General features: G+C 47.1%; 1 protein-coding gene across 2 annotated transcripts in view; it reads left to right on the top strand.

The window, feature by feature from the left end:
• The window catches only part of EFHD1 (EF-hand domain family member D1), an 86,928-nt gene that overhangs the window by 14,548 nt on the left and 45,273 nt on the right, over positions 1-27,107 (top strand). Inside the window, exon 1 of one of the 2 annotated variants that reach the window (XM_029071985.2) lies at positions 9,614-10,044. The exons of the other annotated variant lie outside the window; for it this stretch is intronic. Within the exon in view, the coding sequence (XP_028927818.1) occupies positions 9,758-10,044 (287 nt within the window). The 5' untranslated portion in view covers positions 9,614-9,757. Of the gene's footprint in view, positions 1-9,613; positions 10,045-27,107 lie in introns of those variants that run through there. 2 annotated transcript variants of the gene reach the window in all.

Here is a 27,107-nt window from a genome sequence, read left to right as displayed (position 1 = left end):
AAACCCTGTCCTCTACCTGATTTCCCTGTCATGTGGATGGCACGACCATCCTTCACATCTCACAGGCCTGCAACCTTGGTGTCATCCTTGACTCTGCTCTCTTGTTCACCCCACACATCCAATCTGTCATCACCACCTGCCAGTCTCACCTTCACAAAATCGCCAAGATCCGCCCTTTCCTCTCCATCCAAACTGCTACCTTGCTGGTACAAGCTCTCATCATACCCTGACTGGATTATTGTGTCAGCCTCCTCTCTGATCTCCCATCCTCCTGTTTCTCCCCACTTAATTCTGCTGCCCGGATTATCTTTCTACAGAAATGCTCTGGGCCTGTCACCTCCCTCCTCAAAAACCTCCAGTGGTTGCCTATCAACCTTCGGACAAAACAAAAACTCCTCACTCTTGGCTTCAAAGCTCTCCATCACCTTGCCCACTCCTACCTCACCTCCCTTCTCTCCTTCTACAGCCCACCTTGTACACTCTGCTCCTCTAATGCTAGCCTCCTCACAGTGCCTTGTTCTTGCCTGTCCCGCCATCAACCCCCAGCCCCTGTCCTACCACTGACCTCGAATGCCTTCCCTCCTCACATCCACCAAATGAACTTTCTTCCCCTCTTCAAAGCCCTACTGAGAGCTCATCTCCTCCAGGAGGCCTTCCCAGACTGAGCTCTTCCTTTCCCTCTGCTCCACCTCCCCTCCCTATTCCCCCTACTCCCTCCCTCTGCTCTTCCCCCTTCCCCTCCCCACAGTACTTGTGCATATTTGTATATGTTTTTACTCTATTTTATTAATGATTTGTATATATCTATGATTCTATTTATTTTGATGGTATTGACGCCTACTTGTTTTGTTCTGTTGTCTGTCTCCCCTGTTCAGACCATGAGCCTATTGTTGGGCAGAGATTGCCTCTATCTCTTGCTGAACTGTACATTCCAAGAGCTTAGTACAGTGCTCTGCACATAGTAAGCGCTCAGGAAATACGATTGAATGAATGATTGAATTAAATTCAATCCATAGTCAATCCATCACTACATCCTGTCGCTTCAACCTTCACAACATCACTAAAACCTGCCCTTTCCTCTCCATCCAAACTGCAACCATGTTAATCCAAGCATTTATCCTTTCCCTCCTTGATTACTGTATCACCCTCCTGGCTGATCTCTCTGCCTCCTGTCTCTTCCCACTCCAGTCCATACTTCAGCTTCCCAGAACATTTTTCTACAAAAACGTTCAGGACATGTTTCCACACTCCTCAAGAACTTCCATTGGTTGCCCATCCACCTCCGTATCAAACAAAAACTCCTTTCCATTTGCTTTAAAGCATTCAGTCACCTAGTCCCCCTCCTCACCAGTCCCCTACCAAAACCCAGCCTGCATACTTCACTCCTCTAATGCCAGATTTCTCAGTGTACCTCAGTCTCATCTATCACACCAGCTACCTCCTGCCTCTGGCCTGGAATATCCTCCCTCGTCATATCCAACAGACAGTCTCCCTTCACTTTCAAAGCCTTATATTAGGCTCATCTCCTCCAAAAGGCCTTCCCTGACTAAGCCCTCTTTTCCTTTTCTTCCATTTCTTGTTCCCTTTATTCATCCTAAGAAGCAGCATGGCTCAATGGAAAGAGGCCGGGCTTGGGAGTCAGAGGTCGAGGGTTATAATCCCGCCTCTGCCACTTTTCTGCTGTGTGACCTTGGGCAAGTCGTTTCACTTCCTCTGTGCCTTAATTACCTCATTTGGAAAAATTGGGATTAAGATTGTGAGCCCCACATGGGAAAACGTGATTACCTTGTATCCACCCCAGCGCTTAGAACGGTGCTCGGCAAATAGTAAGCACTTAACAAATACCATAATTATTATTATTATTCCGCCCTCCCAGCCCCATAGTGCTTATGTCCAAAGCTGTAATTTTATTTATTTATATTAATGTTTATCTCCCCTTCTAGACTGTAAACTCATTGTGGGCAGGGATTGTGTCTGTTATATTGTACTCTCCCAAGTACTTAGTTTAGTTCTACTAAACGATTGATTATACTATACTGTACGAATGACTTACTGAGATTGACCCAGTAACTTGCTGCCAACATCCTGTGACTTTTAGATCTGGAACTCCCAGAGGGCTGGCTGTGTGACTTTGGACAAGTCACTTCACTTCCCTGTGCCTCGGTTACCTTAATCTTAATGAAGATTAAGACTGTGAGCCTCATGTGGGACATGTAATGTGTTCAACCTGATTATCTTGGTACTGATTAACAACCAGTGCTTACTATGGTGCCTGGCACATCATAAGTGCTTAAGAAATGCCATAAAAAAATTATCAGCGTTCTGCTCACCAATCCTGCACAGTAAGGGTTGACCGCCCAGCTTTGGAGGTTTATGCCAGATGCCCACTCTCCCCCGATTGTGAGTCTCCAGATAAGAAAGTTACACCCACAGATTGCTCAGGACAGGAAAAGATAACTGGTATTTACTTAGTTAAGGATTTCAACAATCACAGTAGTTGTACAACAGAATTTTCAATCAGAGTCGGGAATGACCACCCCTCCCTGAATTGATACTTACTCCTAACTTAACCTCAGTGGGAACCAGTCCTCTGAGCCCATTGGCTTACTTAATGATGCCATTTATTCAGGATTTACTGTGTGCCAAGCACTGTTCTTAGCACTGGATTAATCCAGTTGGACATAGTCCCTAAGTAGGGGCTCACAGTCTAAGTAGGAGGGAGAACAGGTATTGAATCCCTATTTTACATGAGGAAAACCGACAGCACAAGATCCAAGATTCTCCCCTGGGAGTTCACCCTGCTGACCTTTAGTCTATGTTGGAGACAAGAGCCCGGGCTTTGGAGTCAGAGGTCATGGGTTCGAGTCCCGGCACGACCACTTGTCAGCTATGTGACTTTGGGCACGTCACTTATCTTCTCGGTGCCTCAGTTACCTCATCTTTAAAATGGGGATTAAGACTGTGAGCCCCACGTGGGACAACCTGATTCCCCTGTGTCTACCCCAGTGCTTAGAACAGTGCTCGGCACATAGTAAGCGCTTAACAAATACCAAATTATTATTTTCTTTGGACACTTCTCCTCATGGTTTCCTCTCCATGTGGTTCTGGAATTTCTGCCCCACTCTGCTAGCACTTCGCTTTTTGCCCAAATTGACCCTTGTAATCTACTGTGCTTTGTTTGATGTGTCTAGGTGGGTCGTTGATATAGCTTCATTCTGGGAGGGTCCTAAGGAGTGAGCATAGGTGAGGGCATGGAGTTAACTGCTGCTGTTGAAATCTCAGAGATATTCTGTTCTGTGACCACAGACTGCATCTATTCTGCCCTACCAACAACCATCTTGTGGTGTATGCCATGAGTATTAAGGGGACCGGATGAAAGAATGCGGTTAGCTTAGGACAAATCATCCCTCTATTGTAAAAACAACTCAAGTACATGCCCTCCTGGCAGTAGGACAAACTCCCGTTGCTGAGGAGTGCTCAACCAAATGCCAAGAAACTTAGACTGTGAGCCTTATGTGGGTCAGGGACTGTGTCTAACCTGATTATCTTGTATCTACCCCAGTGCTTAGTATAGTATCTGGCCCATAGTAAGCACTTAATTAAATACCATTAAAATACAAATACTACTAATAAAAAAGACCCCAAATGTGAACTCCGATGTTTTCATGGCAAAGTGTTCAAGAGGTTCTCTCTCTCAGACAGTCACCGTCAGGAGCACCACCTTTGAACCAAAGCAAAACTCTATCCTGTGTGGGAAAATGTGTGTGTATACACACATTTTATGTATATAAATATACATACATATACATGCACACACATTGATGCATAGCACAAATATGACAAGCAGCATGGCCTAGTGGAAAGAGCACAGGCCTGGAAACCTGGGTTCTAATTCTGGCTCTGCCACTTCGCTGTGTGACCTTGGGCATCACTTTACTTTTCTGTTGCCTCAGTTCCCTCAGATGCAAAACGGAGATTAAGACCGAGCCCCATGTGGAATTTGGACTGTGTCCAATCCGATTAGCTTGTATCTACTCCAGTGTTTAATAATGTTGGTATTTGTTAAGCGCTTACTATGTGCCGAGCACTGTTCTAAGCGCTGGGGTAGACATAGGGGAATCAGCTTGTCCCACGTGGGGCTCACAGTCTTAATCCCCATTTTACAGATGAGGGAACTGAGGCATAGAGAAGTTAAGTGACTTGCCCACAGTCACACAGCCAACAAGTGGCAGAGCTGGGATTCGAACTCATGAGCCCTGACTCCAAAGCCCATGCTCTTTCCACTGAGCCACGCTACAGTGCTTGGCACGTAGTGCTTGACAAATACCATTTTTTAAACCAAGAGACTGTGATGTCACCTGCCCCCCATCTCACCAGGTCCTGCCCCATCCTAGCAACTTTGGAAGGTGATGGTTGCAAAGGGAGATAGGCAGGAGAGCAGCAAAAAGGGGCGTTGCAGTGACATGGAGTCGGGGAGGGGGCTGGGAGGTTGGGAGGTTTGAGGAGCAGCTTGGCCTGGTGGAAAGAGCCTGGGTGTGGGAGTCAGAGGACTTGGGTTCTAATTTTGGCTCTGCCACTTGTCTGTTGTGTGATCTTGAGGAAGGGACTTCATTTCTCTGGACCTCAGTACCCTCATCTCTAAAATGGGGATAAAACATGTGATCCCCAAGTGGGACAAAGAGTGTGTTCAATCAATCAATCAGTGGTACTTATTGAGCACAATGTGTTCAGAGTACAGTACTAAGCACTCAGGAGAGTACAATACAACAGAATCAGTTCACATGCTCCCAGCCCACAGAAGCTTACAACTAATTAACAAGCAGCGTGGCTTAGTGGAAAGAGCCCGGGCTTGGGAGTCAAAGGACATGGGTTCTAATCCCAGCTCTGCCACTTGTCTGCTGTGTGACCTCGGGCAAGACACTTAACTTCTCCGTGCCTCAGTTACCTCATCTGTAAAATTGGGATTAAAAAATGTGAGCTCCACATGGGACAACCTGACTACCCTGTATCTACTCCAGTGCTTAGAACATTGCTCAGCACATAGTAAGCCCTTAACAAATACCATACTTATTATTATTACTACTATTGTATCTACCCCAGTGCTTAGAACAATGCTTGGCCCATAGTAAGCGCTTAATAAGTATCATGATTATTATTACCAAATACAGCTATAATCATTAGGTCATGGGGTGACAGGAATGGTGGGGAGAACTGAGAAGGGAAGCTGCAGGGAATTTTCAAAGGGTGGGAAGACAGAGTTAGAGGAAGGGAGCAGGACATCATTACCCGTTCACATCATGGGATCTGGGCACAAGGTGCTTTGTCAAGAAGTAAAGCAAAATGCTACTTCCCTGTCACTTAATGTTATTTATTAAGTACTTACTGTGTGCAGAGCAGTGTACTAAACACTTGAAAGTACAGTACAAGCATGTATTTACAGGCTAGAGGAGAAGCTTACATACAGTCCTGGGAAGCACAAATGTCTGCTACCCAACCGAGTTTTCCTGAGGTTAGCTGCAGCTTTGAATTGTGTCAGTTTCATTTTTCTCAAAGTATCCCTTTCAGCAGAAAGAAGTCAACTGAATTCACCGGTTTTCTAACGTGGCAGGGTAGGAAGGGAATAGAATGGAAAGTTTCATTTTAACACATTCCTTACCACTCAGAATATTTCAGTGACCAATCTTTCTGGTGATGCCACTGAATAGATTCTAATTACTAAATTCCAATTTTCTCGGTGGAATACAACAGTTTAGCTGCTCAGGAAATTCTGCGGATTTTGTTTCTCACTAGGTAGAGCCAAACCCCTGCCAACTCTTGGTGCAAGAGTAAGGATAAAGGTGGATTGCAATCGAGGTTAGAGATTAACTAATTCGTCCAGTTAAGACTGCTCTTTTCCAGGGCTCTGAACCAAAACCACCACGTTTACTGTATGTCATGCATTCACTCATTCATTCAATCATATTTATTGAGTGCTTACTATGTACAGAGAAGCAGCGTGGCGCAGTGGAAAGAGCATGGGCTTTGGAGTCAGGGCTCATGAGTTCGAATCCCAGCTCTGCCACTTGTCAGCTGTGTGACTGTGGGCAAGTCACTTAACTTCTCTGTGCCTCAGTTCCCTCATCTGTAAAATGGGGATTAAGACTGTGAGCCCCACGTGGGACAACCCGATTCCCCTGTGTTTACCCCAGCGCTTAGAACAGTGCTCTGCACATAGTAAGCGCTTAACAAATACCAACATTATTATTATTATTATTATTACAGAGCACTGTACTAAGCACTTGGAATGTACAATTCAGCAACAGATAGAGATAATTTCTGCCCAACAACGGGCTCACAGTCTAAACGGAAGAGACAGACAACAAAACAAAACAAGTAGGCATCAATACCATCAAGATAAATAGAATCATAGATATATACACATTAATAAAATAGAGAAATAATATATACAAATATGCACAAGTGCTGTGGGGAGGGCAAGGAGGAAGAGCAGAGGGAGGGAGTGGGGGAATGGGGAGGGGAGGAGAGGCAGAGGGAAAGGGAGGGCTCAATCTGGGAAGGTCTTCTGGAGGAGGTGAGCTCTCAGTAGGGCTTTGAAGAGGGGAAGAGAGTTTGGCAGATGAAACTGAGGAAACCAAAACTCAAATCCCTCATTCTATTCTATTCCCTTCCTACCCTGCCACATTAGAAAGCAGGTGCAATCAGTTGACTTTGTGCTGAAAGGGATACTTTGAGAAAAGTGAAACTGACACAGTTCCCTCCATGCCTTTCTCTGTAACTAGCCGACCTTCTGCATCACCTGAGAGCACTGATCCTTCAGCCGGAGATAGGGAAAGGAAGTCTGTATCTAAATTTAGCTCTGCCATTGACTTGTTTTACTTGGGCAACTCCCTACCTCAACTCTCCTGCAAGAGAAAGAAACTTCCTTTCCATAAGAGTTTAGAAGAAAAGATGTGTGAATAAATAAGATAATAATGATGGTATCTGTTAAGCACTTACTGTGTGTCAAGCACTGTTCTAAGCGCTGGGGTAGATATAAGATTATCAGGTTGTCCCACATGGGGCTCCCAGTCTTAATCCCCATTCTACAGATGAGGTAACAGGCACAGAGAAGTTAAGAGACTTGCCCAGAGTCACACAGCTGACAAGTGGTGGAACCAGATTTGGAACCCACAACCTCTGACTCCCAAGTCTGTGCTCTTTCGACTAAGCCACACCAAGATAATATGCCATAATTATAGGCTGACAGGAACTGGAACAGCTCCAATGAGTCCTGAATTCATATTACTTTATTATCAATCAATGGTATTTACTGAGCACTTATGGTGTGCAGGGCACTGGACTAAGCCCTTGGGAGAGTACAAGATAACTTGAGAGTTGGTAGACACATTCCCTGCCCATGATGAGCTTACAATCTAGATAGCAAACAGTGTATTACATGCCCTCTGGACAGATATAATAATAACTATGGTATTTAAGTGCTTACTAAGTGCCAGGCACTGTACTAGGTACTGGAGTGTATACAGCAAATCAGGTTGGACACAGACCCTGGCCCAAAAGGGGCTCACAGTCTCAATCCCCATTTTACAATTGAGGTATCTGAGACACAGAGAAGTAAATTGATGTCCAAGATCACATAGCTGACAAGTAGCAGAGACGGGATTATTCATTCAATTGTATTTACTGAGTGCTTATTGAACATAGAGCACTGTACTAAGCACTTGGAAAGTACAATTCAGCAATAGAGCCTATCCCTACCCAATAATGGGCTCACAGTCTAGAAGGGGGGAGTCAGACATCAAAACAAGTAAAGAGGTATCAAAAGCATCAAGAACTCATGACCTTCGGACTCCCAGGCCTCATGCTCTGTCCACTATGCCAAGTTGCTTCCCTGCTCACCCCACACCCATCTGCATTCCAACTACTTTGCCCATAATTGTGGCAATAAATTGTAAGCTCTTCGAGGGCAGGCATAATGTCTGAACTCTCATAAGGCTTACAGCAGAGGTCTGCAAACAGTAAGCACTCAGTAAATACCATTCAATGATCGTTCTTGTTTGACACTTTCATTCATTATTCCAATAGTATTAATTGAGTGCTTACTATGTGCAGAGCACTGTACTAGGCACTTGGAATGAACAATTCAGCAACAGATAGAGACAATCCCTGCCCAGTGATGGGCTTACAGTCTAATTGGGGGAGAGAGACAGACAAAAACAAGACAACATAATCACAATAAATAGAATCAAGGGGATGTACACCTCATTAAGAAAATAAATAGGGTAATAAAAATATATACAAATGAGCACAGTGCTGAGGGGAGGGGAACGGAGAGGGGGAGGAGCAGAGGGAAAGGGGGCTTAGCTGAGGGGAGGGGAAGGGGAGGGAGCAGAGGGCGGAGGGGGAGCAGAGAGGACACTTACTATGTGTAAGGCCAAGCAACTAGGTGGATGTAATCAGATGAGACCCGAGCTCTGTCCCACATGGGGCGGCGGGTGTGTGTGTGTGTCTTTGGTCGACCATCCCCTCTTGTTCCTGGCACCAGGCTCCTCATACGAAAGGACAAGGTGTAGTGAAGGAGGTCTGGGCCCAGACAACGCTGGGAAGGCCAAGAGGAAGCAAAGTGACTGGGGCAGGGGACAGTGTATGTGCCCCTAGCCTGGGCAGAGAAGGGAAATGAAACCAGGGCCTGCTGGATGGGTGAATGAGTGGGTGGGAGGGTGGGTCAGTATTACTGCTCGGTTTGGGCAGGGAATGTGTCTTTGTTGTTGTATTGTACTCTCCCAAGTGCCTAGTAGAGTCCCCGCAAGCAGTAAGTGCTCAATAAATACGATTGAATGAGTGAATGAATTAATGAGTTGCTGCCACCTGAAGCTGCTCTGGGCCCAAACCCTGCTGGGGGCCACCTGAGGCCCTTCTGAGGACAGGGGAGGAGGGGGAGGAGGAGAGGGGAAACAGGGAAAAGAAGAAGGGAAGGGTGGGGAAGGAGGGGGGAAGAGAAGCAGGAGAGGGAGGAGGGGGAAAGAGGGAGGTGGGGGATAGCGGAAGGAAGGAGAGTGAGAAGAGGGGGAAGAGAGGGAGGAGGGGGGAAGGATGGGAAAGGAGTGGGGAAGGAAGGAGGGGGAAGAGGAGAAGGAGAAGGAGGACGGGGAAAGAGAGGGAGGAGAGAAGAAAGAAGGAGAAGAGGTAAAAGAGAGGGAGAAGAGGTGAAAGAGAGGGAGATGAGGTGAAAGAGAGGGAGAGGGAAGAGAGAGGAAAGAAGGAGAGGGGAAAGAGAGGGAGGGGGAGGAGAAGGGAGAGGGAGGAGAGGGGAAGGAAGGAGAGGGAAGAGAGAGGAAGGGGGGGGAGGGGGGAGGGAGAGAAGGGGGGAAGAGGGTGAGAGGGGGAAGAGGGTGAGAGGGGGAAGAGGGTGAGAGGGGTGAGAGGGGGAAAGAGAGAGGGGGAGGGGAGGGGGAACAAGGGAAGAGAGGGAGGAGGGAAGGGGGGAAGAGAAGAGGGGAAGAAAAGGGCGGGGGAGGAGGGGGGAGGCTCCTTAAGTGCCCATCTGGCCCCGCCCCTCGGCTTCTCCCCTCCCCTCTCCCGGTTCCCGGCTCCCCTCTTCTCCCAGCCTCGGGTGTGGTGGGGTGGGGTGGGCAGTTTTCCGTCCCGAGCTCGGGCCGGCAGGCGAGGTCCGGTGTGTGTGTCCGCTGTGTCCCGTCCTGTCCCGTCCCGTCCTTAGGGGTGGGGTGGAGTGGAGGGTGGGGGTCCTCCCCGGGGGGCCATGGCCAGCGACGAGCTCGCCCACAAGCTGCAGCGCCGGCTGAGGCTGGAGGAGCGGCCGGGCCCGGCGGGGCAGGAAGGACCGGACACGGACAAGGCTCCGGACACGGCTCCGGACAAACCGATGACCGCCAACGCCGACCGGGAGCTGAGCGCTTTGCTGAACCGCCGGCAGGACATCAACCAGGGAGCCGCCCCGCCCCGCCAGGCCAGGGTCTTCAACCCCTACACCGAGTTCAAGGAGTTCAGCCGCAAGCAGATCAAGGACATGGAGGCCACCTTCAAGCGGTCAGTCTCTCCCTCCCCCTCCAATCATCGCATAAAGCCCATACTCTGTGCCCAGCACTGTCCTGAGCGCCGGGGTCGTCATCAGGTTGGCCCACGTGGGCCTCGCAGTCTTCATCCCCATTTTACAGATGAGCTTACAGAGGCCCAGTGAAGTGAGTTGCCCAAGGTCACACATCACACAAGTGGTAGAGTCGGGATTGGAACCCAGGTCCTCTGAATCCCCAGCCCGGGCTCTTGCCACTAGGCCATGCTGCTTTTCTGACCGCTCCCTGCCCCTTCACCCTTCTCCTCTCCTTTCCATTCTGGAGTTTCCCGGAGGCGAAAGAGGGGACGGCTCTTGTCCCTGAACAAGATCCCAGACTTTTTTTCCCGGGGAAACGAAGTCTTGGGAGGCTGCAGGCGTCCCCAAAGGGTGCGTATGTGTATCTGTGTCTCTTTGTGTGTTTGTGTGTGGTTGTGTGTGGGTATATGTTTGGAGAGGGGGCCGCTATCCCCGAGAGCGCCTAGCTTGGGCCGGGTCTTGTGGCTTGACTCAGGGGTCATGTTTTTCTAACCGTCCCCGCCAAAACCTTTACAAAGAAACTTTTACTAAGCTCCATTCTTAGAAGGTTCCTGGACCCTTATTACCCTGAAGCTGATAAGCAGCTTCCTCCCCCGCTCTCCGTAGCCAGCCAGCCATCCATCCATCCATCCATCCATCCAGGTAAACACCCCGACTCTTCTTCCTCCCCCAGAAAGGAAGGGGTTGGGGGTGGAGGGCTAATCAGATCCTAGTCAAGCCACATTTAACCCTGACTCTTCATTTCTTCAGTTTTTAAAAATAAAAACAAAGGGGGCTAGGATCATCTTCCTCTTCTGGGGAGGAGAGAGCTGAGGGCTCTCTCCTTTGGGCCGGCAGCAAAGACACCGAAAAGTGAGCATTCCTTCCAACCTGTCCCATGACCTTTCCGGTTTTCTTTTCGGTGTATGTGTATCTTGTGTAATAAGTTCCAGTTCTAAACCTGATTTTTCAGCTCCAATCTGGTGAAGCAGCTATTTCATTCCACTCCAGATGGGTAATCCTAATTTGGGTGACCCCGTTTAGGGTTAACTGCTGTCCTGGAAGAATTACAGGTCCACCCGCATTCAGGGATGTTTCACTCTCTCGGTGGACATGCCAACTCTGGGTTTGTTTTTTGAGGTTTCTTTTACCCTTTGCCCAAGCTTCTAGGTTCCCAAGGCCAGGCTGGCCAGCTCATACACTGGTTCATTTTAAAAGCTTGTAGGATGCTTAGCCTCAGTCTACAGTTTTATTTCAAGAAACTTTGAGAACTGCATCCTACAGCAAGGCAACCCCCAGCCTTACCATGAATCAGAGGGTGTGGTCCTGATCCTTGAAAACCTTAGTGGCTCAGTGGAAAGAGCCCGGGGTTGGGAGTCAGAGATCGTGGGTTCTGATCCCCGTTTTGTCACTTGTCTGCTGTGTGACCTTGAGCAAGTCCTTCACTTCTCTGTGCCTCAGTTACCTCATCTGTAAAATGGGGATTGAGACTGTGAACCCCACGTGGGGCAACCTCATTACCTTGTATTTACCCCAGCCCTTAGAACGTTGCCTGGCATGCAGTAAGCGCTTAACAACTACCATAATTAATAATTATTATTATTATTCTGAGGCGTGCCCATGGAGCAGGAGCCAGCAGAGTGATATCAGGGACTCCAAGAAGGGGGGGGAAATGGGAGTTTGTTTCATTTGTTTATGTGCATAAAGCCCTCCTGAGTCTGATTAATGGAGACAGTGAACCAACCTGGCTGGGGTTGGTGCAGTTTTCTTCTCTGTTCTCACCTAAGTATTTCTAAGCAGGTTATTTTGGACCAGACATTTGCCCAATTAAACTAATTAACCATGGGCACAGTAGCAAATCCAGGTGGAAAAGAAGGGGTTTGGAACCTTTAGCCAGACAGCCTAAGAGGTGATAAAGTAATTAGCGATGAAATAATGATCTTGACAAAAAGCATCACAGCTTGAGGTTTTGGATGAGCTTGGTAAAAAAACGCCAAAAAAACCCGCCAGGTCTTGGTTAGGCTTAACTTGTGCTGCTCTATACCTCTCTGCCTCACTTTCCCAACCTCAGCCCTGCTTCACGCCTTGAAGGAGAAATGATGACCGTCTGGCCAAAGCTATTTCATGGTCACACAGGGCTCTTTCAGATTTCTTTTAAAGGATGATTGTTAAAGACGAAAGCAAGCTTGATGTTTCTTTTCAGAAAGGTTTTGCCAACCATCTTTGTCAAGTGACGTACTGTGGCAGGCCGTATCCACAAACTGATTTTTAGCAGTGGAGTGTTATGAAGGGTTCAAACTCCAGGCTGAAATAAAGGCCCACTAAGAAACGACCATCTGGACTTGCATGTTGACCGGGTTTGGAGCTTTGATGCCTGCTTGTTCCAGTCCCAAATAGCAGGAAACGGCTCTAGTCGTTAAACTTGAGGGTGAAAAATCACAGCAACTCTTAGTACAGTGCTAAACACAGTACTTAGCAGAGTGCTTAGCACAGTAAACACTTAGTAAATACCACGGATTGATTGACTCCACAGAAGAGTGAGAGATTAAAGGATGGGGTCCATGGAGCTTCATCCACTTCAAGATGTTGGTGTTTTTTTCCCTCTCCACTTAAAAATCCTGGCATAGACCAGTGATTTGGTGTCTTTGGATATCCTTTCCCATACTCCTATCCCTGACGTTTCCCATTTGATTGGATTCACTCGGGTAAAGCAACCATATGGTTTTCTTCCCCATCCCCTCAAAGGAAAAGTTTGTTTTTTTTTAAACTATTAAGGATGATGAGAAGAAATAGGAAAAGAGCAGCTGTGGACCAAATCTTGGAGAAAATACTAATACTTGTGGTATGTAAGCATTTATTCTGTGCGAGGCACTGTACTAAGTGCTGGGATGGATACAAGCAAAGTGGGTTGGACACAGTCCCTGTCCCACCGGGGGCTCACAGTCTCGAGCCCCATTTTACAAATGAAGTCACTGAGGCCCAGAGAAGTGAAATGACTTACCCAAGGCCACACAGCAGACAAGAAGTGGAGCCAGGATGAGAACCCACAACCTTCTAACTCCCAGGCCTGTGTTCTATCCACCACACCATGCTGCTGAAGGGAGAGATGTGATCAAACTAGGCAGGGTTGAGTATGTGGCTTAGTGGAAAGAGTACGTGGCTTAGGGGGGCGTGGGTTCTCATCTCGGTTCTGCCACTTGTCTGCTGTGTGACCTCAGGCAAGCCACTTAACTTCTTTGTGTTACAGAGTTACCTCATCTGTAAAATGGGGAACTAAGACTCTTAAGTCCCACGTGGGACAACCTGATAACCTCGTATCTACCCCAACGCTTAGAACGCTGCTTGGCACATAGTAAGTGCTTAACAAACACCATCATTATTATTATTACTATTCACTCAACATTCTCTTGGGTACCTTGTGTCCTTTTCATGTGCCCAAAGCATCTCCAACCCCTCTGCAGTTTCTTGCTGACCTTGGGACTTTATGGTGGTTAAAAGCAGAGCTTTCAACTCCTATGCTGATATGGGTATCTTAAAGATAGCTAAATCACACTCCTTATCTTCCTCCATCCTATCTCAATCAAACAATGGTATGTATTGAGCCCTCTCTTGGTGCAAAGCACTGAACTAAGCGCTTGGGAGCTGGCACAGTGGAAAGAGCACGGGCTTTGGAGTCAGGGCTCATGAGTTCGAATCCCAGCTCTGCCACTTGTCAGCTGTGTGACTGTGGGCAAGTCACTTAACTTCTCTGTGCCTCAGTTCCCTCATCTGTCAAATGGGGATTAAGATTGTGAGCCCCACGTGGGACAACCTGATTCCCCTGTGTTTACCCCAGCGCTTAAAACAGTCTCTGCACATAGTAAGCACTTAACAAATACCAACATTATTATTATTATTACAGTATAACAGAAGCAGCAGAAATGTTCCCAAGTGACAGTCTTTGGGTGGGAAGATGACCTAAAAGACCCCAAGGAAGGGCTAGGCCAGCCCACCCCTTAGTTGCACTTAATAAATTCCATTGCTCGATCGAGTGATTGATTGGGCTGATTCATTCATTCATTCTTCAATCATATTTATTGAGTGCTTACCATGTGCAGAACACTGTACTAAGCGCTTGGTATGTACAGTTAGGCAACAGATAGAGACAATCCCTGCCCAACAACGGGCTCACAGTCTAAAAGGGGGAGACAGACAACAAAACAAAACAAGTAGTCAGGCATCAATACCATCAAAATAGATAAATAGAATCATAGATACATATTAATAAAATAAATGAATATAAATAATATGCAAATATACACAAGTGCTGTGGGGAGGGAAAGGGGGTAGAGCGGGGGGGGGGGGAGTAGGGGGAATGGGGAGAAGAGGAGCAGAGGGAAAGGGAGGGCTCGGTCTGGGAAGGCCTGTTGGAGGAGGTGAGCCCTCAGTAGGGCTTTGAAGAGGGGAAGAGAGTTTTGCAGATGTGAGGAGAGAGGGCATTCCAGGCCAGTAGTAGGACGTGGGCTGGAGATGGCTGGACAGGTGAGAATGAGGCCTAGTGAGGAGATGAGCGGCAGAGGAGCGGGGTGGGCTGTAGAAGGAGAGAAGGGAGGTGAGGTAGGAGGGGGCAAGGGGATGGAGAGCTTTGAAGCCAAGAGTGAGGAGTTTTTGCTTCATGCGAAGGTTGATAGGCAGCCACTGGAGGTTTTTGAGGAGTGGAGGACATGACCAGAGCGTTTCTGTAGAAAGACAATCTGGGCTGATGTCAGGATGTTTCGTTGTTCTCTCTTCCTTACCATCTCAATCATCAGGTAGAGACATTGTAGCTATTGTGAAGCTTGAAACTGGCCAAAGGCTAAAGCAAGTTGGCGTGAGTGTCCAATAAGCTTAGTCGAAATGTGTCCTCGGCACAGACACCTTCATTATTATTGTTACTATTGTGTTATTTCTGAAGTGCTTACTCTGTGCTAAGCATTGTACTAAGTTAAACACATTCTCTTAATACGTTATCTCCATTACGTGTTTGAGCCTGAAGAATCTGGAATAACCTGTCATTAGGCACCAACCACTGTTGTATCTACTTGAGATTCTGCTTTCCATCATCCCCCTCAGGGAATTTACAGATGGGCTAGAAGATTGTGTGTGCAAATTTTGTTATGGCCTATTTGTTTATGCATCTGTGGCCCGGTCCAAAAAAAGTTTCACAGCAGTTGGGCAAGTCCTATTTAAACTTTTCCTCCCCTCCCCCACCCCCAAGAAGTGCTTTACTAAATGTGGATAAGGGAGGAAGAGTCAGATTCATTAGCCTTCTCCAGATTTTCAAACAATTAAACTATTGGGTTTACTCTAATCCCTACTTTACCTCCTGCTGGGGTGTATCGGAGCGCCTCATTCTTGCAGAGAGGAAAACTGGTCAAATAAATAATTTGGCTGCCCCAGGCATCTTGTTGTTAAATTAAAAGCTCAGAGGAACCCACTTAGCCCTTGATCAAATCCTTTAAATTACAGCAGACAACAACTATTTGCATAGAGAAGCAGCGTGGTTCAGTGGAAAGAGCCCGGGCTTGGGAGTCAGAGGTCATGGGTGCGAATCCTGGCTCTGCCACTTGTCAGCTGTGTGACTGTGGGCAAGTCACTTCCCTTCTCTGCGGCCTCAGTTCCCTCATCTGTAAAATGAGGATTAAGACTGTGAGCCTCACGTGGGACAACCTGATTACCTTGTATCTATCCCAGCGCTTAGAACAGTGCTGTGCATATAGTAAGTGCTTAACAAATACCAACATTATTATTATAGAGAAGCAGCGTGGCTCAGGGGAAAAAACCCAGGCTTGGGAGTCAGAAGTCATGGATTCTAAACCGCCTCCACCACTTAGCTGTGTGACTTTGGGCAAGTCACTTCACTTCTCTGGGCCTCAGTTACCTCATCTGTAAAATGGGGATGAAGCCTGTGAGCCCCATGAGGGACAACCTGATCACCTTGTATCTCCCCAGCGCTTAGAACAGTGCTTTGCACAAAGTAAGCGCTTAACAAATACCAACATTATTATTGTCTTTTCCTGGGGTCTGTCCCTGAGGCATCATCAAGCATTAATAACAGTAATAATAGTAATAATAATTGTGATATTTTACTATGTGCCAAGCATGCTTCTAAGAACTGGGGTTGATTCAGTATATGAACCCCATTGTCCGTGACTTATGAAGGACTCATCTCCTAGGGGGAGGAGAGAATGGGTATTGAGCCCCCATTTTGCTGAAGTGCAGAGAAGTTAAGTGACTTACACAAGGTCACACAGCAGGCAAACGAGCCCAGAAAAGTGCCTGGCACACAGCACTTAACAAATACTGTAAAAAAAAAAGTGGTGGAACCTGTAATCTCCCCTCTAAACTGTAAGCTCCTTGTGGATAGGGAATGTGTCTGCTAAGTCTATTGTACTGTCATCTCCCAAGCATTTAGTACAGTGCTCTGCCAGTAGTAAGCGCTCAATAAATACCTCGTTGATTGATTGATTGGATTAGAACTCAGGCATTTTACTAGTGGGAAGGGTAGATATCCTCTGTTGGAATTTACTAATTGGGATTGGCGTGGATCCTAACCACAGCAGGAGTGGGTTTCTTCCATCAGCGTCTCCAAAATCCCATGCCTGAAACAGCTCACTTCATTAAGTATTCTACCTTTCCGTCATCTGAAACCCAGCAGCTCTGCCTGTTCTATGTCCATCCACCGTTGGCTTTGTTGATAAGATTCTGCGTGCCGGGCAGCGGAATAGAACTGTGGCAGACTGAGGCAGACAAAGAGTCCTTGTGAGTCCTCTTGTTATATCATACTCTTAGTGCTTAGTACGGTGCTCTGCACACAGTGACTGCTCAATAAAAACGCCTGAAGGAATGAACATGACCGAAGGAAACAAGTGGGGACGTGGGTCGGGGAAAGGACGACGGCAAGGAGCCCAGAAAAGGGAGCAAAAGGCAGGGGAAAAAATGTACAGCCATGCTGTGGGGCTGAGCTAATGCATCCCTGCGTTCGGCAGGTCTGAAGACTCGTGATGTTTTGTTGAGTGTGGAATGTAAAAGAGGATCGCTCACCCTTGAATCAAATTCCTTACATCCTTCCAAGGTAGTGAGGGCTACAGAGCCAGACACAGCTATGCAGGAGTTGGAGGTTCCCTCCATTGACTACCTTCGATTTTAAACTTCTCTGTGACCAGCACTGGTCTCCTATTCCAAATTTGCCCGAGACCTCCAGGAAAACCCAGGCAATTCTCTGTAGGGAATAAAGAGTTTCACTATCCACACAGAGCCCCACAAAAAACAAAGCCAAAGGGAATAAAAAAAAACAAACTGGGGGTATACATTCCTTTTAATCCCCAGTGCCTGATTTCTTTTGGGCTTTGGGGTTGAGCGAGATTGGCCTGGGAGAAGGAAGAGGAGGCAGTGTTTCTTTTTTCTGTCTATTCTAAAGGTTCAATAATAACTTTATTGTTAGCATCAATCAGTGAATCATATTTATTGAGCACTTACTCTGTGCATATTGGCCAAATGTAGAGAAAGATAATTTCCTTTGGATTTGGGCATGTGATCCCACAATCTGAGGTTTGGGCCCACAGCATGGTTTAGTGGATAGAGCCCGGGCCTAGTAGTTAGAAGAACCTGAGCTCTAATTCCGGCTCTGCCACGTCTGCTGTGTGACCTTGGGCAAGTCACTTAATTACTCTTTACCTCAGTTACCTCATCTGTAAAATGGGGATTGAACGTGAGCCTCATATGGGACATAAATTGTGTCCAGCCTGATTAATTTGTATCTGCCCCAGTGCTTAGAACAGGGCTTGGCACATAGTAAGTGCTTAAGTATCATTATTATTATTAGCTGCCCATTCCCTCCGAGTTGTCCCCTTTATTGACTGGCCAGCTCACCACAGCTATTGCACCGTCCCACTTGACCTCCCCAAGTAGATCGGATCCACGATTTTGGTGGGCATGTTGTTGTGGTAAAAGAGCTGCCGATTCAAACAGGATCCATGTGAATTGTCAGTATTTATGGCATTTTTCCCCAGACTCCCAAGCTCTACCTCGGCTTCTTTGTATGTTTTGACGAGGACCTTTCTTGCTTCTTTCTCTTTCCTTTTCCCTTTAGTTTTACCCACTGTCCCAAAAGTTCACAAAAATTCAAGAGTGGGAAGTGCCTTTTTTTTTTGAATAAGAATGTGTGGATCGCTGCCTTGTTTTTTTTTTAAGTATTCTTTCTGAGTCACTGGAGAAGCATATGCCTTTTTATTTCCAATAGTTATCAGTGGTGCAAAATTCTCATAAGCACACAAAGTAGACTGCCTTGGTCCAGTGCATACATAGCTCTGAAAGTGTGTGAAGACATTTGAAGCTGTCCCTTCTTTTTCCCCTTAATCTCCCCTTCCTCTTCTCAGAACCGAGAAGCATTGGGTCTAGTGGAAAGAACACAGGCCTGGGAGTCTGAGGGACCTGAGTTCTAATCCCAGACCCACCACTTGTTGGCTCTGTGACCTTGGGCAAGTCACTTCACTAGAACAGTGCATGGCACATGAGCATTTAGCAAATACCATAAAAAAAAGCATTCTGAATGGCAAGGACTGAAGAGGAAGAATGGGCCACGGCCTTGGCAGTTAATAAAATAGAACGTTGATGTTTTGAGCCTATTGCGATCATCCAAAATTTGGATAATTGAACAGGAGTGGCCATTTCCCTAGTCTAAGGAGGCTTCATTTATAGTTTAATTGGTGACTTGAGCAAGAAGGATCAGAAAAGAGCCCTGAATTTGAAGTGGGGGAGGACATTGCCTCCAGATTCAGTGCAGCTGAGACCAAACGAACTGGTATTTAGATCTAGGTCGGACAGGAAATCCTAATTTCAATTGAAGTGTCAGATTTACACGGAAAGGCTGGAAGGTCAGTGTTTGGAAAAGAGGACAAAAACATGACACCTCAACTTTAAACTCCATCGAGTTTACAGCCTTGCCTATGAAATCCCAAAGGAGAGGGTGGGAGAAATATGACTTAGCTTCATGAAGTATCTTTTTATTAAGAGTCTGAAGCAGTGAGATCATGCATCCCAAGAAGCCTGCACCGCTGATTCCATATTCTTCTGCCAGAATGACAGCATTATGATGAATCAAGTAAATACAAGTTTAGTGCACTCTTCCACCCTTTTTCTTTTCGTCTTTTAAATGGCGCTTATAAAATCTTCCCAGTGTTGAATAACCCGGCCGGGAGGTAGTTGAAGGTGCCTTGTGAAGATTGTTTTTTAAAAGAAGAGGGTTCGAGGATTGTTTTTCTTGGGGAGAGGGAGGCGGTGTATGTGATTTGCTTTTCTTCAGCTTGCTAGGACTAGTGGGTGAGTAAAATAAACAGAGCTCTACCGAAGGTCAGACTGTGCCCTTGACACTGCTGCCTGATTTACCAAACAACTGTGGAGCCACCACACCCTCCATAAATCCTGTGGGTTAACCTGGCCTGGCTGCCTGATGCTCCCCTTTGGCTGGAGGTGAAGGGGAGAAAGGTTTAGTTTCCTAAATGCAGGGGGCGGGGTTAGATTTGAAGATTAGGAGCCTAGATATTGTCCGGACAAAAGGGCAATTTTCTGGCAGGAAATCATAGCCCTGAAAGGGCCTTGAGCTGGCCTAGGCTGGCCTTCTTATCTCCAGGCCTTTTTAGGCACCTAAACCACCCACCCCTCTGGGGAAGGAGATTTCACAACCGGCCTCAGTAATCCATGCTAGCTAGTGTTGAAGGGCCCAAATTTTCAGGAAATTCCATGTTAAAAATACATTTCCTTGGACAATTCAGAATCGTTGAAGAGGGAAATTCTAAAACCAACTCACTTGAATTATGAGATTGCAGAATAAAAATAACATCTTTCCATGCTTCCAGAATGAGACCAGGAGCCCCACAGCTGGATGGTACCACAAGCCCAGAAAACCAAGAGCATGGGCCTGGGAATCAGAAGGACCTGGGTTCTAATCCCACTCTGCCACTTGTCTGCTGTGTGACCTTGGGCAAGTCACTTCATTTCTGTGCCTCTGTTCCCTCATCTGTAAAAGGGGGATTAAGATTGTGAGCCCCATGTGGAACATGGACCGTGTCCAACCTGGTTCATTCGTTCATCCATTCAGTCATATTTCCTGAGGGCTTACTGTGCAGAGGACTGAACGAAGCCCATGGAAGAGTACAATAATAATAATGATGGCATTTGTTAAGCGCTTACTTTGTGCAAAGCACTGTTCTAAGCGCTGGGGGGATTCAAGGTGATCAGGTTGTCCCACGTGGGGCTCACAGATACAATACAAGAATAAACAGACACATTCCCTGCCCACAAAGAATTTACAGTCTAGAAAGGGGGAGACATACATTAATATAGCTAAATAAATTAGAGTTATGTACATAAGTGCTATGGGGCTGAGAAGGGGGAAGAACAAAGGGATCAAGTCAGGGCGGCACAGAAGGGAGTGGGAGAAGAGGAAAGGGGGGATTTAGGGAAGGCTTCTTGGAGGAGATGTGCCCTCAATAAGGCTTTGAAGGGAGGGGAGAGTAATTTTTGGATTTGAGGAGAGAGGGAGATCTAGGCCAGAGTCAGGACATGGGCATTGGGTCAGCAGTGAGATAAGCAAGATCGAGGCACAGTGAGAAAGTTAGTAGCGTGGTGCAGTGGAAGGAGCCCGGGCTTGGGAGGCAGAGGTCATGAGTTTGAATCCCGGCTCTGCCACTTGTCAGCTGTGTGACAGTGGGCAAGTCACTTAACTTCTCTGTGCCTCAGTTACCTCATCTGTAAAATGGGGATTAACTGTGAGCCTCACGTGGGACAGCCTGATTACCCTGTATCTACCCCAGCCCTTAGAACAGTGCTCAGCACATAGTAAGTGCTTAACAAATACCAACATTATTATTAGAGGAGCCAAATGTGTGGGCTGGGGGTAGTAGGAGAGTAGAGAGGTGAGGTAGGAGGGGTCAAGGTGATTGAGTGCTTTAATGCCAATAGTTAGGAGTTTTTGTTTGATCATTCATTCAATAGTATTTATTGAGCGCTTACTATGTGCAGAGCACTGTACTAAGCGCTTGGGATGAACAAGTCGGCAACAGATAGAGACAGTCCCTGCCGTTTGACGGGCTTACAGTCTAATCAGGGGAGACGGACAGACAAGAACAATGGCACTAAACAGCGTCAAGGGGAAGAACATCTCGTAAAAACAATGGCAACTAAATAGAATCGAGGCGATGTACAATTCATTAACAAAATAAATAGGGTAACGAAAATATATACAGTTGAGCGGATAAGTACAGTGCTGTGGGGATGGAAAGGGAGAGGTGGAGGAGCAGAGGGAAAAGGGGAAAATGAGGCTTTAGCTGCGGAGAGGTAAAGGGGGGATGGCAGAGGGAGTAGAGGGGGAAGAGGAGCTCAGTCTGGGAACGCCTCTTGGAGGAGGTGATTTTTAAGTAAGGTTTTGAAGAGGGAAAGAGAATCAGTTTGGCGTAGGTGAGGAGGGAGGGCGTTCCGGGACCGCGGGAGGACGTGACCCAGGGGTCGACGGCGGGATAGGCGAGACCGAGGGACGGTGAGGAGGTGGGCGGCGAGGAGGTGGGCGGCGGAGGAGCGGAGCGTGCGGGGTGGGCGGTAGAAAGAGAGAAGGGAGGAGAGGTAGGAAGGGGCAAGGTGATGGAGAGCCTTGATAAGGAGGTGGATGGGCAACCACTGGAGTTTTTTGAGGAGCAGGGTGACAGCTCCTGAACATTTTTGTAGAAAGGTGATCTAGGCAGCAGAATGAAATATGGACTGGAGTGGGGAGGGACAGAAGGCTGGGCAGTTAGTAAGGAGGCTGATGCAGTAATCAAGGTGGGTTAGGATGAGTGATTATATTAATCTGGTAGCACTTTGGAGAGGAAAGGGTGGATTTTAGGAATGTCGTGAAGGTAGGATAGGATTTAGTGATGGATTGAATATGTGGGTTGAATGAAAGAGCGGAGTCAAGGATAACGCCGAGTTTCCAGGCTTGTGACACAGGAAGGATGGTGGTGCCATCCTATGGAGATGGAAAAGTCAGGGTGGAGGACAGGGTTTGGGTTGGAAGATAAGTAGTTTTGTTTAGCGTGTATAGAACAGTACCTGGCACATAGTAATCGCTTAACAAATGCCTTAAAAAAACAAACAGAAAATAAAACTGCTTTGCTCTTGAGAGATGGTACTGAAAAGCACAGGAGTCCCAAGATGGGGGAAAGTCTGGGGCAGCCTGGTGGGTCAATTTAGGAGTGAGATTAATGGGCTCCAGAGGGAGCTGGTGTCTAGCCTTACGTCTTCAGGGACGTAGAAGTCTTGATGGGCAAAGCGACCTTTGGGAAACTTAAGAGGTACTGAGTTATAACACTTCCTGGAGCAGCGTGGCATAGAGTGGGTAGAGTACAGGTTTGGGTATTAGAAGGTCATTGGTTCTAATCCTGACTTCACAGCTTCGTGCTGTGTGGCCTTGGGCAAACGACTTCACTTCTCTGTGCCTCAATTACCCCATCTGTAAAATGAGGATTAAGACTACGCTTCAAGAGGGACAGAGACTGTGTCCAGCCTGATTTAGTTGTATCCACCCCAGTCTGGCACATAGTAAGCTCTTAACAAATACCATTATTTTATTATTATTATTATTATTTACATAATCCTTCATATGACAGGAGAACCCCTCCCCCCCCAAAAATCAGTGTTGGTTTAGTGGAATGGAAGACATTCCTTGAGGGCAGGGATCCTCATGTCCACCAACTGTATTGTACTGTACTCTTCCAGTCACTTAATACAGTGCTGTGCACATAGCAGACAAATACCATTGACTGATTGACTACCTCTGCTTTGGCATTCTTATTCTAAGTCCATAAATGACTATGAGTTGTATTTATTGAGCACTTACTGTGTGCAGAGCCCTGTTCTCAGCGCTTGTGAGAGTACAATATAACAGAGTTGATACATGAATATACGCCTTTTTAACTACAGTATTGCTTTTCTCCAAGAAGCATGCCTGTTACTGGAAAGAGGAGGCAACTGGTTTTGGGAAAACTAGCTTTAATATCTCTTCCTGAGAATTGATTCCCCAGATTCTCCAAAGGACTTAACCATCGTTCGTGTTCGTTCTTATAATCTCCCTGAGGAGGAGGGCGTTCCGTTGGCTCTCAAAATACGACAAAGTGAGGGCAAAAATAGGGCCTTAGCCAGTAAAACCAAGAACTATGTCCCTTCACTTGCACCCTTTCTCCTTCTCCAGTCCTGATCAAAATCATTCTAGCTCTTCCTGGGTAGGAGTCCCTCTTGCCTGTAGGCTGAGGAGTTTGGGGAAAAAGCTCCTTGTGTGCAGGGAATGTGTCTGCCAGCTATGTTACATTATACCCTCTCTAGCTCTTAGTACAGTAAACACTCAATAAATACCACTGATTGATTGACTGATTGATTGTTTTATTGGAAAAGAGAAGCTGGGGAGGGAGTGAGGTCTGCAAGGCTCAGGAAGCAGGACAAAAGCACAGGAAAGGGCCCTGCAGCAAGCATATAAACTCCCATCTCTGTTCCTCTGGTGAGCCACCAATGAGTACCATAATAAAGATGCCTTTTTCTCGTGGAAAACAAATAGGAAATAAACTATCCCTGCGTGTGCAGTTGGCCAGCTCTGTGGAACTCACTGTACCTCATGGTGTTCCCAAGTGGAACACTAGCCACAAACATCAGAAAACACTCAATAAACACCACTGATTGATTGGCTGATTGATTGGAAAAGAGAAACAGGGGAGGGAGGAAGTGCTGCATTGCTCAGGAAGCAGGATAAAGGCACAGGAAAGGGCCCTGCAGCAAGCACATAAACTCCCACCTCTGTTCCTTTGGTGAGCCACCAATTAATACCATTATTAAGATGTTGGGTGCCAGTTTCTCGCTGTAGAAAACAAATAGGAAATAAGTTATCCCTGTTTACTTATTTTGATATCTGTCTCCTCCCTGTTAAACTGTGAGCCCATTGTGGGCAGGGTTTTTCTCTGTTGCTGAATTGTACTTTCCAAGTCCTTAATATAGTGCTCTGCACGCAGTAAGCGCTCAGTAAATATGATTGAATGAATGAGTGTGCAGTTGGCATGCTCTGTGGAACTTGCTGTACCTCATGGTGTACCCAAGTGGGAACACCACAAACATTGGGATTCAAATGGAGTGATGTGATGGGGTGCACTTCTTGTCACCAGCTGGAAAAGGCAATGGTGAGGGGGGGTGTGCACAACTGGACTCCCTCTAGACTGTAAGCTGCTTATGAGCAGGGAATGTGTCTACCAAATTTGTTATACTGTACTCTCCAGAGCACTTAGTACAGTGCTCTGCATACAGTAAGCACTCAATAAATATGATTGATTAATTCAGAGCTGGGATAATAATAATGGCACCTTTTAAGTGGTTACTATGTGCCACGCACTGTTCTAAAGGCTGGGGTAGGTACATGTTAATCAGGTTGGACACAGTCCCTGTCCCACATGGGGCTTGCAATCTTAACTGTCCATTTTACAGGTGAAGTAACTGAGGCTCAGAGCAGTTAAATGACCTGTCTAAGGTCCTACAGCAGACAACAGAGAGGTCCCATGGTCAGGCTTGAAAGGTGGCCAGAATCCTCCAAGTGCCATGATGCTCTTTAGGGTAAAGAAGGAAGACTGTCCCATTTCTCTCCCGAGTCATCCGGGACGGAGGTGAAATTGCCAGCCTTCAGCCCTGCCCCTGAAGTTCCGGGAAGGGGCACTAGGGAAGCCAGTTAAAATGAAATGGGCCTGGAGAGAGGCCTGACTAGCTGCTGTGAATCTAGGCATAACTCTAACTCTTTTAAAAAAATGGTATTTGTAAAGTGCTTACTATGTGCCAGGCACTGTACTAAGCACTGGGAGTACATGGGGCTCCCAGTCTTAATCCAGGGAATGTGTCTGTTTATTGTTGTATTGAACTGTATTGTACTCTCCCAAGCACTTAGTACAGTGCTCCACACACAGTAAGCACTCAATAAATTAATGAATGAATCCCTGTTTTACAGATGAGGTAACTGAGGCACAGAGAAGGGAAGTGGCGTGCCCAAGGTCACACAGCAGACAAGTGACGGAGCTGGAATTAGAACCTCTGACTCCCAGGCCCGTACTCTACTAGACTCCTAGGCTAATATACAACTGGTATGGGAGAACCTGAGTCCCCCCCCAACAAACAAAAGACTTGCCCAAACAGGTCCCTCCCAGTACGAGTGAGGGATATGAAATGAAAACTCCACAGTCTCCTGACTGTCAAACATAATGGAACGAGGCTAACGGGCAGATTCCCAGACGGCAGCGATATAAAGTGAGGCTGTGCTATTGAGCTGCTGCCTGCTGTTGCACACGGCCAAAGTCCCCAATTGGCGATTACCTGTCCCCCAAATAAATCCTTAACAAACACACATACCATAAACACACTCATTGCTAGGTTCTTACTCCACCTCTCCACTCTCCTTTCTCCCGAGAGTTGTCACTGCCACCGTCTGCTCTCACTCCCTGCTCAGGTTCACAGGAAGAAAGGTCCCCTAACTCGTCCTGGTTTTATGATTGTTGTAATAAATCTCTTTTGAAAAGAGTGTACCCACCTCTAACCTTCAGCCGGAATACTTAGGTTTCACAGCTTCTGTTCACTATTGTTAAACTAAAACCCTTTGGCTTCCTCACAGTTTGCTATGCAGAGATGCAGTTCTGAGGCCTGTGGGGACACCCCCCTCCCAATCCATCCCCCCCCCCCCCCACCTTCCTAAGGCTCCACCGCTCTGCAGTCCCCATGGATACCGTGCCTGCTACAAAGTGTGGCCTTCCTTGCCCTCGGGCCTCTGCTCCCTCCAGGAAGCCTTTATTCCCGGTCCGCCTGCCAACGTTAAGTGGGGAGGGTTGGTTATTCTTGGTTGGGGAGAAAGCTGAGTCCACAAGGCCTATTTATCCTTGCAGTCCCTGAACGGCTTCAACCTATGTGAAACCGGAGCAGACAGCGGGTCCAGTGAAGCCCAGTGGTTAACGGGCACATCCGGAGGTTAAACTGCTGTTTGCAGAGCCCCGCTTGGAAGGCTCGGCCCGGCTCGGCACACTGAACACGTATTGTGCGGCTGGGCCAGGGGGTGTCTCTGCCATCTCAGCCCACGGCTGGCAAGTTCCAATTTCTGACAATCCCAGCTTTGTGTGGCCTTTTTTTTTCTTTTTGTGGGAGTGCTCCACGCAGCTGGGAAGCAGTCCCCCGTGGCTCTGGGACCCAAATATAGTTGGTTAACTCCTTCAAGGCCTTTGTAGGTAAGAGGGCTGCCGCTACTGCTCTGACTGGACTCAGCTACTCAGTGTAGTCAAATCTGCACGAAAGGGGGTTGCGGGGGCTTGCCTTGGGGTCAATCCATTATTGGTTAAATGGTGTCACTTGCAAAACTGGCCCAGAAACCCTCATGTCATTGTGACTTTGATGGGAAGGTGACATTTTGGGCCTGTCCACAGTTTTCCCCCACTCCCCAGCTCTGCCTTCTCTCCTCACCGCGTTCTGCAGGGCCTCAAAATCATCCCTGGTGTTCAGACTCTTTGGTGGCAGGAAGAGTGAACAGCTATCAGGACTAGCGGGGTTGTCAGCCAGACCCTAAGGTCAACCTGGAGACATAAGTAAACTGGAAAAGATCTTGTCCTGGCTCAAGCTAATGACTTTGACTCCAATCAATCAATGGTTCTAATGCTACCAACCCTGTTCTCTCCCCAGCGCCTAGCACAGTGCCCTGAAAACGGTAAGGGCTCAATATATACCATTGAAAGATTGATTGATTAATCCCAATTCTGCCTCTAGCCTGCCGGGTGACCTTGGACAAGATCCTCCATTTTCTCATCTGTAAATTGGGCATCTGGTACCTGTTCTCCCTCTTAAACTTTGATTCCAGTGAGGGACAGGGACTGGTCTGCTCTGATTATCTTGTATGTACCCCTGCACTTAATTCAGTGTTAGAACAGAGTAAGTGCTTAACAAATCCTATTATTATTACCATTATTGTTAT

The sequence above is a fragment of the Ornithorhynchus anatinus genome, chromosome 1, assembly GCF_004115215.2.
Source record: "Ornithorhynchus anatinus isolate Pmale09 chromosome 1, mOrnAna1.pri.v4, whole genome shotgun sequence".
NCBI lineage: Eukaryota > Metazoa > Chordata > Mammalia > Monotremata > Ornithorhynchidae > Ornithorhynchus > Ornithorhynchus anatinus.
The sequence above is the reverse complement of the archived record's forward strand: the minus strand, read 5'-3'. Positions and strand labels throughout refer to the sequence as shown.